We start from the raw sequence: 12,482 nt of genomic DNA, 5'->3' as shown, positions 1-12,482 counted from the left end.
CAGGGCTTCTACGTCTAAAGTGACGAGCAGGTCAATTGACTCCGGTGATTCGAATTGTTGTATCAGGTTCAGAACCGCTGTAGTATCTCTCAAGAAGGTGGGGGTGCTGGTCACCAAGGGTCATAGAAAAAAGTCACAGAATTGGCTCAAAGGTTCAAGTAAAGAGTCAATACCTGATACGATAGGACATCTAGGGGGCGGGATGGTGCCCATGTGAATCTTGGGGAGACAGTAAAAATACGGGATACGGGGATCTCTTTTGTTAAGGAAAACTGCTTCGTCATGTGTGATCCAGTCCTCTGATTCCGCTTCAATAGTCAGGCTTTGAATAGCTCAAGAGTCGCCTCCACATCCTGCACAGACCTGGTGGTGCGATGCAGTACCAGCCGGTGACCTGCTGTAGGATAGTGGCAGCATGTGCAATGTAGCACAACATAGCTACCACGAGACGCATACCCATAGATGCCTACGGCACTGCGGACAACCAGCCCCCTGTACACCCACGACACCCGCATCCTGCAAGCTCAGCGGAGGGGCAGTGGAAACATGCACACATCACCCAACATCACTTCAAAGGTACGTAATCATGAGACAGAAACTATCATTCTTTACATGCAAAGTTTTTATTTGCACGTGAACATGGACTGTTGTGTGTCTAAACATACACGTAGCCTAAGGTTACATTCACGGCATGTATCAAGGCACTATTCAAAATAAGGATTCGGACTTCATTACCAGTCCCTCTGTATGTCCTGACCATGGTTACGCCACCATGGCTAATTGTCCGGAGGGATGTGTGTGCTCAGCGCTTCCTCCCACACACACCGAGGCGTCTTTCGCCTGCATCGGCATCCCCACTCATTGGTGCAATTGTAGGTGTCGAACGACGTGTACTACACCTCCTGCCAGTGCTGACTGGCGCAGACATGCTGCTCAGGCTGGATGCCCCCTCACTCCCCTCATCTCCAATGGCATTGCTGAGGCCACCTGCACCAGCCTGGAGCTGTTCAACAGCAGTGGTAACTTGGCCAAGGGCCCTGGCCACGTCCCCACAACAATGCCCCATGTCAATCTGCATTGCCACCGACCTCCGTGACAGCAGTGCAGTAGCGTTGCACAACTTATTGTTGGATCTTGTATATCCAGCCAGGTGCGCCATGAATTGTCGATGCCTCCTCCTCTCGGTGTTGTGTCCCTCCTGCATCACACGCACGAGCTCGTGCAATGTGGCGTTGGTGTGCCTGTTGCCTTCCACAACTGCTTGAGTGAGTTCACTCACGCGATCTGCCATGGTGGAGAAGTTCTTGTTTAATTTGGATATTTGCAGGTTGATGGCTCCCATGTGTCGTGCCTGCTGGTGCTGCACCCTCATCATCTGCAACTCGACACCTCCCCAGACATTTGGAGTCGATGCCTCCTCTGCTGATATGTGGCCCCTTGCCCTGCGTCTTCGCGTCATCTGGACCGGTGTCTGCGGGGTGGTGGTGGTGGTGGTGGTGGACCTGACACTAGGCAGGCTCTGTGCAGGTGCCCTTTCAGGTTCCGGAATGCTCTCCATTGGCTGAAGGGGAGGGACTGTAGCCCTGCGTCGTGTGGGTGCCTGGGATGTGCTGGGAGGTGTGACTGGTATGGCAACGGCAGTCTCTGCAGTGGTCTGTGTGCTCTCCCTGCATTCGCTCTCATCAGTATATCCTTCCTCAGCACCTGTGGTGTGAAACAGTGCAAGATTAATATTTGTTTGGGCTAATGTTTTGCAACATGGTGATTTTGTCAGCTCTTACGTTCTCACTGTCTGTAATCACTGTCTGTAAAGCTTTTTTGGCACAATGGCCACACAAAGTGCAATGTGACTCACTAATTGGTTCAGGGGACTACGAATCTCATGATGCATTAGTAGCTGTATATGAACTGTGGGCTGGGGTTGATTACAGCTGCTTGCCTTCTTATTACTGTATGGGTGCTATTATTATTTACATTGATGGGTATATTATAGTGCCTCTTACCTTGTGTACTGCAGGCTGCGCCGGATGTATCCATCTGCGTCACTCCCACTGCAGCTTCTGGCAGGATTGTGCCCTCCACCAGGTCCTCCAGGGCTGTGTTGTCCGGTACTGTCGAGGGTCCTCCTCCAGTGCTCTTTGCCTCCTTCAGTCTCTGTGCAATTCGCTCCTTGGCACGGCTCCGCAGATCACCAGCGTTTTTTTAACTCTTCAATGCTGCGGTGTGTCACACCCACAGCATTGACTTTTGTTTTGATCCTGTGCCAGATGCGTCTTTTCTCAGCCTCTGGGACTTTTAGGGAGAGCTTCCCAAAGAGCTTGTCATGGCTCTTTACAACCTCTTTAATGAGGTACTCGAGTTCCCTCTCACTGAATTTTATCTTTCTTTTTCTGGCCCCTGCCCCCTCCTCTGCTGATGTGTGGGCCATTTCTGGTGTTTGGAGTAGTCTGGATGCCAAGTCTTCCTTTGCACAGCTCTCCACAGGCACTCTGCTTCCTGCTCTGGCTTCCTATGGGCACAGACTGCAACATGGGAAGAGTTACTTCCTGGTTGTGAGGTCATCAGGCTGCTTCCAATGCGACTCGGTAAAATTGCGATCTCGCAATTAGCGTTTTCGCTAATTGCGATCTCGCTAATAGCGACCTCGCTATTTGCGAGATCCCAATTTGTGTGTTTTCAACGATTAGCGATTTTTTTTGGTTTTTCGCTACCGCGGTTAGCGATTTTTTGCGATTCGGTAATTTTTCGGTATCTGCGTCATGCATAGGAGATACCGAATCCTTATTTGCGATTCCTTAAAAATCGCAATTAAGGACTCGCTATTTCTTAGCTTGATGCATGTGCCTGTTAGTGTTTGGGCCTGCTCGGGTCAGCAGACCACCATGTCTGCGATTTGATTTTTTTTAAAAGCAATCTTTTTTTTAAAATGCAGCCTGTATTCTGTGTTTAATAAGAAAAAAATGAAGCTTTTAAGTTTCATTTTTGAAGAGTAGGCAGTGGCCTGTGGGTCCACAGCCTGCTCTCAAAAATATTCATATCCCCATTCACAAAGGGGAAGGGGGCCCAGAAGGACCCCTTCCCATTTGCGAATGGTTACCACTACCCTTGAACCCTTGAGGTGTCAGTAAAATATGAATGTTTTCCAACCATAAATTGGTCAAAAACATTCATACATACCACTGTGAATCGGTATTAGAAAGGGACGCCATAAATACGCCCCTTTCAAATACTAATTCGCAAACCCAAATTGCGATTCAATACCAGGTTACTGAATTGCAATTTGGGCTTTGTACATTTTAAAAACCTTTTTTGTGGTCGCAAACGACCCTATTCTGCGAATTGGGCCATTTGCCACCAAAAAAAATATTTTGTGCATATGGTCCTATATTACTAAAGGTTGATGTGGTAGCGCACAGTCATTTACAGGCAGTACATTTCCCACTGAAATGGCCAAAAACTTCCCACTAACAAGCGGTTTTACTGATAACACTATAAAGTGTATTAACAATCAGTGAAAATTGGGTTTTAGCAATGATATTTCTCATTTGCACATCACCAAGTATAGTGTTCTGATTTTTTTTCATCCTATTAAAATATTTTTTTCATCACACATAATTACAAAAAATGGGGTTTCATAATTACTACAATACATTTTTTTATTATCGTACAGTTTGCTTATTAGTTATTTAAATCTTGTGTGTTAGAAAAAACCTAACAACCTAAAGCTTTTCATTTCACACTCTCTGTACAGCAAGTCAGACAGTTCACTTTACATAATATTGGAGAAAGAAAAAGCAATTAAAAGTAAACTGACTTCTGACCTCTGTCTCTAAACACAGCTAATGTGATAAGATAAAAACAAGGTTTAAAGGCATCTTTATTGCCGCTTAATTTTCTGAGTGAACAGACTTGCCATAGTGAGTGGGCAAGTTGATTTCTAGCGGCCTGGGTTGGTACGTTGACAAAGTCCTTAGTGCCTGGGGGTCTAGAAAACCTATTAAACGGCTGTGTTCTGAAAAGAAAATCCAGAAAACGTATCAAACATTTGTAATATGAGAAGTGAACGCAAAAGTCATAACGTGTTTTCATTTCAGAATCTTGCTTGACAACAGCTCTAAAAATAACACAACTGAAAACTGAGTCAGTGACGAACCCTAGTGAGTAAAACTAGCACAATGCCCTTCTGAAATTTATACAGAGGTTTACTTTTGGGTTTTGATATATAACATGGTCTGTCTGCATGTAACTGTGGGCTTTATAGACTCCTTTCTCCTTTAATATCTCAAGCAACACCAGTTGACACAACCAGTCAACTGTTCAGCTTATTTTACGACAGCCATTGGCCTTGCTTTTTGATGACAGTATTACAAAATGAAATCACACAGACCACAATAGACAGCAAAGACAGACTTTATGGGAACACATCATAGGAAACAGCAATACTAAGACGTGGTTTACTTTAAATATTTTCTAGGGTAAAGGTAGTCTACTCTGATATTACAAGAGTACACCGGAACACGTGCAGTGCGACTGCAACAATGGTGTTTGTAATGCATTTTGAGCAGAATTGACAGAGTGATTTCGATGATTTTAAACATAATTTTTTATTCAAAAATGTTTTGATAAAATACATACCTAATGCGATCTGAATGGAAGCATAACTAATTTCACTACTGCATTCAGACTATAACAATTATACTGTACTTTTGCCTATTGTTTTACAATATGCTGTCTCCTAGTCACAATACAGATCCTTTGTGCCACATGTCTATATTTATTCTGCTTTATGTTACTCTCACATGTACAGCATTTATGTGTGCAATATTCACCTTGCACAAATATGCAAATAAATATATAAATGGAATACTGTTTTCTACTCACACCCATGGGTGCAGCAATCTTCCCTGCATGGATTGCTGAGAGGATACAGCAAGAATGCAATGTAACTTTCTGGCCTGAAACCAAACCATCTGTCACAATCAATCAACCTTTTAGCATAAATGAATAGTTCAGTTGGCAAGAGACATTTATATTGGACATTTTGTATTGACAAAAGTATAACCAGTACCATTGCACACCCTCCAAGAAATGTTTGCTTGTTTTCATGTTGAATTTGGTTATTGCTGCATGTACTTGTGTAGCTAGGATTATGTTTTCGGGGAGGTAAAAGTATTACCATATTTAATCGATAAACTGTGGCTAAACCTTTGCCCAATATATTTGGAAATATTTTAATTAACAGTTCATTGAATACATTCTGGAATTGTGCATAAAACTGCACAATCAGCCTGTGTGAGACACGAGTGTTCAATTTTCAAGATAAAAAATGGGTTCTTGTCTAAGAAAAGATTAGATAACTTGAATTCCTCCTAGACAGTAGAATATATTGATTTTAAATATTCCCATAGCCATCATTTTTCAACACCTTTTGACATACACCTTTTCCGTTTCACTGTTTTAATTTATTCCTGTATGATTGCTTAGATTTATAGTTGTCATCTATTGGAGATTCATAGATTCCTGCCCGACAATCATTGATAATTGATGTGCAGCCACTGATTTTTGCCTTTGAGTTATTATCTTTAGTTGGTCACTGTATCTTCTCCAATATATCCAAGGGTGATACTATTGCATCCACAACAATAACATACTACTAGATTTTAATGTAAGTATATAATTACTGTACTTGACTCCTCGTATACTTGCCTCTCAGTGCAAGCATAACTCGAGTTAAGATTCATAAGTATATAATTACATTACAATGTGGTGGTAGGTCAATGTGTTGGTAGCAATATTGTAGATTGATATTGTTGGTCTTGAAATACTAATGTACAACCTTAGAGTCATCGATATTCCATTGTGTTATTATTGATAGACTAAACAACAGGAAGCAGTATATTGATGAGGTTAAATTGATAGTTATTATGCGCTTGGTTACCCATAAAATATTCCTGATACTTGTTTTAATGATGCTGCGGCTGCTGCTTTTGACATTTCTTGCTAACACTTGGCATGTGTCCAGGTATTAATCTTGGCTTCCTTCTTTGTTCCCTGTTTCTTTCCAATTTTTTAGGAATACCCGTGGCTGAAATCGCTCTGAAAGTCCTGCCGCCGAGGGTAGAGTTCACAGAAGGGGAGAAGATGATCTTAACATGCTCTGTGGGTGCAGGCACAGGCCCAGTGACCTTTGCCTGGTGTAAGCTGCGTACAGGGAACTGTGTTTATGAACAGACCCTCAATTCTAGAAAAGCGGATTATGCAGTTCCATCTGTAACTGAAAATTTTGAGGGAACATTTTACTGCAGAGCTTCTAATAGCAGGGCGACAGTAGAAAGTGAGCCAATCCAGTTATCAGTGAAAAGTAAGTCAGAACTTGAAGTCTGTCAGTCACAACTAGATAGAGCATGCATGCTTAATGAAATGAAATTCAACTTCTGATGTGCAAGGGCATTCTAGCTTATGGAACCAGTGCCAGCGGGAAAAGAGAAGGATTCTGGAAGGACGATGGTCATAACATCATTTCTACTGGTGGTAAAAATGTACTACTGCTGCAGATTAACCAGCCCACTCTGGCCATCATGCTGGTGATGTTGATACAAGGCATCAGTACCAATAGTATATCATAACTGATTGTGGTCTGCAATGATTGTGACAATTAAATAGCACCAGTAGTAGCGAAGTAATAGTTTGACCTCCCACAGTGCTGTAAAGGTTTCCCTTAAGACCAGCATGAAGGTTTACAACATCACTGTCTTACTATACACATTGCGATAGAGGATGCCATGCAGACAGTGCTCTTTAAGGATATAGCAAGTTGCAAGCCCCGGCCCCAGCTTCCACTTACCTGGACTGGTCATCCGACTAGTCTAAGGCTCTTTTGGACCCGACATTGCTGTCTCGAAGCCCTGCCTGTTTCTTGTACTCCTTCTCTCTCTGCTCCTTCCTTTAGCCCTTTACTCCAGTGCCATTCTCCCTGTCCTTTTCACTCTCTTGCCTTCGTCCTTGTGCCCGTTTTTTTCACTCTCCACTCTCTCTCGTCATGCCTGTTTTTTTCACTCCCCAGTCTTTCTCTGTGCACCTCTTTGTATCCGTTTTCCACTCTCCGCCCTCTCTTTTTGTGGCTCTTTGTGCTGTTTTTCACTCTCTATATCTCTCTTTGTGCCTGTTTGTGCCTATTTTTTCACTTTCCCCTCTTTCTCTTTGTATCTGTTTTTTCATTCTCTCTTTGTTCCTCTTTTTCCTCTTTTCCTTAGCACCTGTTCTCCTCTGGTTCCTTGTGTGCTTTATCGCATCCCACCTCCCATGCTTTCCTCCCTCCCACGCCAAGTGCCATATTCCTTATACAAATTTCTATATTTCAATACATGGTCTACATCGTGTGGGAAATTGGTCTCCTAGGTTGAATGTCATAGTAGCCTTTATATATCCAAAGGATACATTTGTAAAACAGTAAAAGAGGGGGCCTTAAAAGTGAAAAGGAAATGCCTTCAGGGGTGACTACTCTTGAGTCAGCATTATAAATATCAAGGAATTCCACAAGATCAAGTAACTCACACTCGCACCTAGTCCAAAATAACAAACAACCAAACATACGTTAGTAGAGAAGTTAAAGGTTAAAAGAATTAACAAGTTACACTGAAGAATACAGCCTAGGTGTCCATGGCAGGTAGTCAAGCATACCGTGGGTACCGTCGCCTCATATAGCTATCTAACATGACATTATGAGGTGATCGCCAATAAACCCTGTTGAAGGCAGTAATGGTCCAAAGAATCCTTGAAAATGTTCCACTAGTGTCATATCCAAATTCACCAGGAAGCAGAAATAATCCCCCAAAGCCGCTCACCTCAAAATCCTGCTGAGTCAAACATAGACAATTCTGTTGTATAAAATATCCTTACAGAGTGCACAATAAAAATATTAAAACAGTAAGATAAGTTGATTACCCCGAAAGTCAGGCTTCACGTCCGTAGTTCATAGAACGCAAAAGATGCCTGTTCCTACTGTGCTTGCTGTTAACTAGTGATTGACATAGAAAGAGGTTGCATGAATTCTGAATTAAACAGTCACCCACAGCGGCCATATTGCAGAATACTGCCTAAAACAAGAGAGAAGTAGACATCACTATAGTACAACTGACTAGCAGAAGTATTACAATGCACATAAGATGCTAGTTACAAACAAACCTAAATATGTCTTGTGTTGTCAGTAAAATATTATTCAGTGCACATTGTATCGACTTGCACAATTAAAGGACTGAACTGTCCAAAATGAGGGTAGTTGTCCAAAATGAGGGTAGTTACCCTCAGGCTAAATAATAAGGTAATCAACATGGAAAGAGGGCGCATGTTCAAAAGTCCTCAATTTAACAGTCGCCTGTAGCTGCCATGTTGCAGAATACTGCCTAACACAGAAGAGAGATAGCCATCACTATAGTACAACTAACTAGCTGGTACTACACATACGATGCTAGTTACAAACAAACCTAGATATGTCTCATGTTGTCAATAAAAATATTATTCAATACAATTTGTATAGACTTGCACACTGAAAGGACGAAAGTATAAGAGATGAAAATAGTTGCCCTCAGTACATTGATAAAACAAGGTCCCCCTTGTGACCCCACTGGTGCATAAGAAATTTGATTGATATACTTTATTCGATAACAAGGTATCATAAAAGTAGGTACAATGCAGCATAAGTAGAACCATAAAAATTAATAAAAACATATACAAATTTGCGTAAAATTTTCTTAAAAGTGAATAGCTAAGAATAAAAGCACAATAAGTAAAAAACACAGAGAACTAGGGGAATGAAGACAAGCAGAAACATGTCAAATAAAAAGGAGCTATTTCATATAGTGGTACAGTTACACAATATTGCAGCCTAGAGAATACTTGGTTCAACAAGCTTAGTTCGAATTTGCCATGCTTTCCCAAGATATTTAGCCACCCCACAAATTACCAACGTGGATGTGGTATCCGTTGTTAGGATACGAAGGGCCACTGACGACTGCCTGGTTCCCAGATTTCTACATACTGGACTTAACCAGCGTTTTCTGGGCGCCCTATATGCCCTGCAGGCAAACAGGAAGTGGGCCAATGATTCAGTTGGATTAGAACATCCCGGGCAAGCTGTATAATGGGGTTTAGAATTTTTCCAGCTGCTTGTGAAAACGTTTAGGGGTAATGTGCCTAGCCTCATTTTGAGGAACAAAGCTCTATCCCTTGGTGAAGAGATAAAATCAAGAAATGGTTCCCACTTTGGTTTTGGCTTGCAAGTCAAAAATATATCAGTTAGGGTGCCCAACTTTGGGTTTTTCAGTTCCGCTGCTTCTATATTTGCCCAGTATAGTTTCTTGATGATATCTTTTTGCGGGGGCTGCTGTGAGAGCCATTCTTCTTTTAGACCTAAGTTAATTGCCAAGTCCCTTAGATTTTTCAGCCATGAAATCACCCCAAAACCATTTAAAGCGATGAGTTCGTCGAGGACTGCGGCATAGTTACTAAGTTCCGGGGTCCTTCTAAGACGAACCCAAAATAATAGGGGGCGAAGCCCAACAATATCTTTGATGGAATGACGTCCCAGATCATAAAATAATGGTTTGAGAGGGGTGGAGACTGGAAGGCCCACAAGCTCTCTCATAAATTTGTGTTCTGCTATAACTAGATCAGCAACTCTTTCAGATCCCCATAATTCAGAGCCGTAGGTAGCGGCAGACAATGCCTTGCCCTCATATACTACTAAAGCGGGGCTAATAGGCTTAGTAGAGGATAGACGGTGATCTCTAAGGATTGCTCCTGTCACTCTCTTAAAATTTTAAGACATCTTAACAATGTGGGAGTCCCATTTCATTTTGGAGTTAATCCTGACCCCTAGGTAGTCAAAGGCATCTACTTCCTCCAGCGGGGTGCCATTTAATGCGATATTAATTTTCTTATGTTTTTTATTTCTGGTTAGTACCATCAATTTGGTCTTAGTGGTATTAACAATAAGGCCACGATTATCGCAGAAAGCACTAAACCTATCAAGCAGTTTCTGGAGACCCATCGGAGTTTTGGACATAAGAAGTGTGTCATCTGCAAAGAGGAGGGTGGGTATTTTTTCCCCCGCCAGGGAGGGGGCATCCGCTGGGTCCTCCCTCAAATGGTCTGCCACCCCATTAATAAAGAGGGAGAACAAAGTCGGAGCCATCACACATCCCTAGCGGACCCCCCTCTGAACAGGAATTCGGTCAGTCAGTTGACCTTCGGTCCCCCATCTAATTCTTGCATATGTACCATCATGCAATCTTTTAATAAACTCCAGAAGATATCGTGGTATCCCCATTTCATGTAGTACCTGCCACAATTTAACCCGAGGGACGAGGTCGAAAGCGGTTTTGAGGTCGATAAAGGCCAAGTATAAAGATCCCCCTCCAATTAGGACGGTCTTCCAGTAAGTGGCTACAAAAATAAGAAATATAATGCACACTGTGTAGAATGTATATGGCCCAAAGATAAGAAACAGTACTACCTGTAATTAGGGCAATCTCCTCAAGGCTTACTTGCACCAGAGAAAGGGGGGGGGGGGACGCTCGCCAAGAATATACACTGAAAATCTACACTATCTATTTCTTAGGCGAAGCTATAGGAGCTATTTGTTCACAGTATAAATAACAAAGACTATTCCTAGGATCCAGAGTAGCAGGTCAATAGTAGTACATAAAACATATATCCATATTGGAAGATTCATGTACAGGGAAAGTTTTTTTTTCAATATGTACAGAAGCCGTTATAAGTAGACAAAGGAGTAAAAGGGTCTCAGCTATTATCCCGAAAAGATAGTGTGCTGGGAAGGAAAGGTAGATTGCAGCATAGACCCAAATCCAAACATGAAACAGTGTGTGGTTAAAGATTGTCAAACACCATGTTAAAGCAAAAAGTAGTGAATTGTGGATCTTTCTTATAAATGATCACCACAATATGGGTAACATACAAAAAACATCATGGTCATCATAGCACCACTGACACTAAGATAAGACAAGGGATCACACAAAATTAAACAGTATCATCTAAGGCTTTTACTGTACAAGAAATTGTGCAATTCTCAATCAACATTTAAACCTTGATCAAAAGCATGTAATCCGATCAGCCACTTAGCTTCGTGTCTGTGCAACAATGCTGAACCTCCGTCCCCCCCCCCCCCCCGTTGAGGCATCTTCACCATTGCCAGAACATGACATGTAATCTTAAGGTCCTCTGTGTCCGCATGCATTAGGTTGTGGTATGTCCTAAGGGGTATCTACAGTCCCTGTTCCAAATGGCATGTAACAGTTCCTGTATTCTTTCCTTAAAGCATCTAGTCGTGCTGCCCACATAGATGAGGGAACTGTGGCAATAATGTTACAGAAAAGTATCCCGTCTGGAACCAGGCTGGTTCCTGCAGCAAGTAATGAAGGGGGGAAAAACCACAAGGGGTTTTTATCAACAGTACACCAGTTGTTTGCTGATCCACGTTTGTGGGTGGGAAGGGAAAGAGACACTTTTCTTAAGATAACCCTCTCTCACTCTAGTAGTGACATGCTTCATCATCGGGGTCACCCCAACTCCTAAAGTTCGGGTTGGGCTCAACCATGTTTCAGGAAGCATTTATGAAGACTTGGGGGTATATTCACAAGAACGTGTGATAACTACCACAAGAGTAGTGTAACGCAACTTTCAATATCGCAGCCCATCGCGGGAAAATAACCCCGTGTCAACGTGGAATTCCCAACACGGCGGTACCATGCGACACCAACAGATAACGCGTCAAATGTCAGCGTCAAAATCAACGCCACGCCGCAAAAATGCGAAACGCGAAAAATCATGCAATGAGACCAATCGCGGTACACAAATCAGTGAAGACCAGCCACAGGCCTGCAAATCCCACGCGTCTGACCGGAAAAAGCACCATAAAAGCAAGAAAAAAAAAGCCAAAAAACAATTCAAACTGCGTAGCAACATGGATGCACCCAGACCGAGTGCAGAGGACAAGCCGAACACCACAAGCCCCACAGAGGAGCAGCCAGGAACACCACGTTCGTGGAAGGGCAAGGACAAGAGGAAGAGGAAGACTGGATTCAGTCCGCAGGAAGACCGGATTCTCGTCACGGAGGTGACCGAACACCAACAACAACTGTTCGGCACCTCCACTGGCAACCCAAACCGAAATATGGCAGACCATCGTTACCAACGTCAATGCAGTCAGAGTGTCGAGGAAGTCACTGGAGGAGGTCAAGAGGCGCTGGCATGATCTGAAAAGGCAGACCAAATATAAGCTTGCTGCCAACAGGGAGGCAGCAACGGTGACTGGAGGATAAGCTGGAGCAAATGGTGGCCACAGTCAGCAGTGAGGAGACGATGGCAGGATTGGGGGGCCTGGACACAGCACGATACGACCTGACCCAACAGCAACAGGGTGAGTAACGACCAGGGATGGGGGAGATGGGAACAATGGCACACAT

General features: G+C 43.0%; 1 protein-coding gene across 1 annotated transcript in view; it reads left to right on the top strand.

The window, feature by feature from the left end:
- LOC146775841 (Fc receptor-like protein 3) overlaps positions 1-12,482 on the top strand; it is a 726,410-nt gene that overhangs the window by 669,398 nt on the left and 44,530 nt on the right. Inside the window, exon 6 of the mRNA XM_085640004.1 lies at positions 6,074-6,361. Within this exon, the coding sequence (XP_085496130.1) occupies positions 6,074-6,361 (288 nt within the window). The remainder of the gene's footprint in view (positions 1-6,073; positions 6,362-12,482) is intronic.

Source organism: Triturus cristatus, chromosome 12 (genome assembly GCF_964204655.1).
Source record: "Triturus cristatus chromosome 12, aTriCri1.1, whole genome shotgun sequence".
Lineage (NCBI taxonomy): Eukaryota > Metazoa > Chordata > Amphibia > Caudata > Salamandridae > Triturus > Triturus cristatus.
This window is presented reverse-complemented; position numbering and strand designations above follow the sequence as displayed.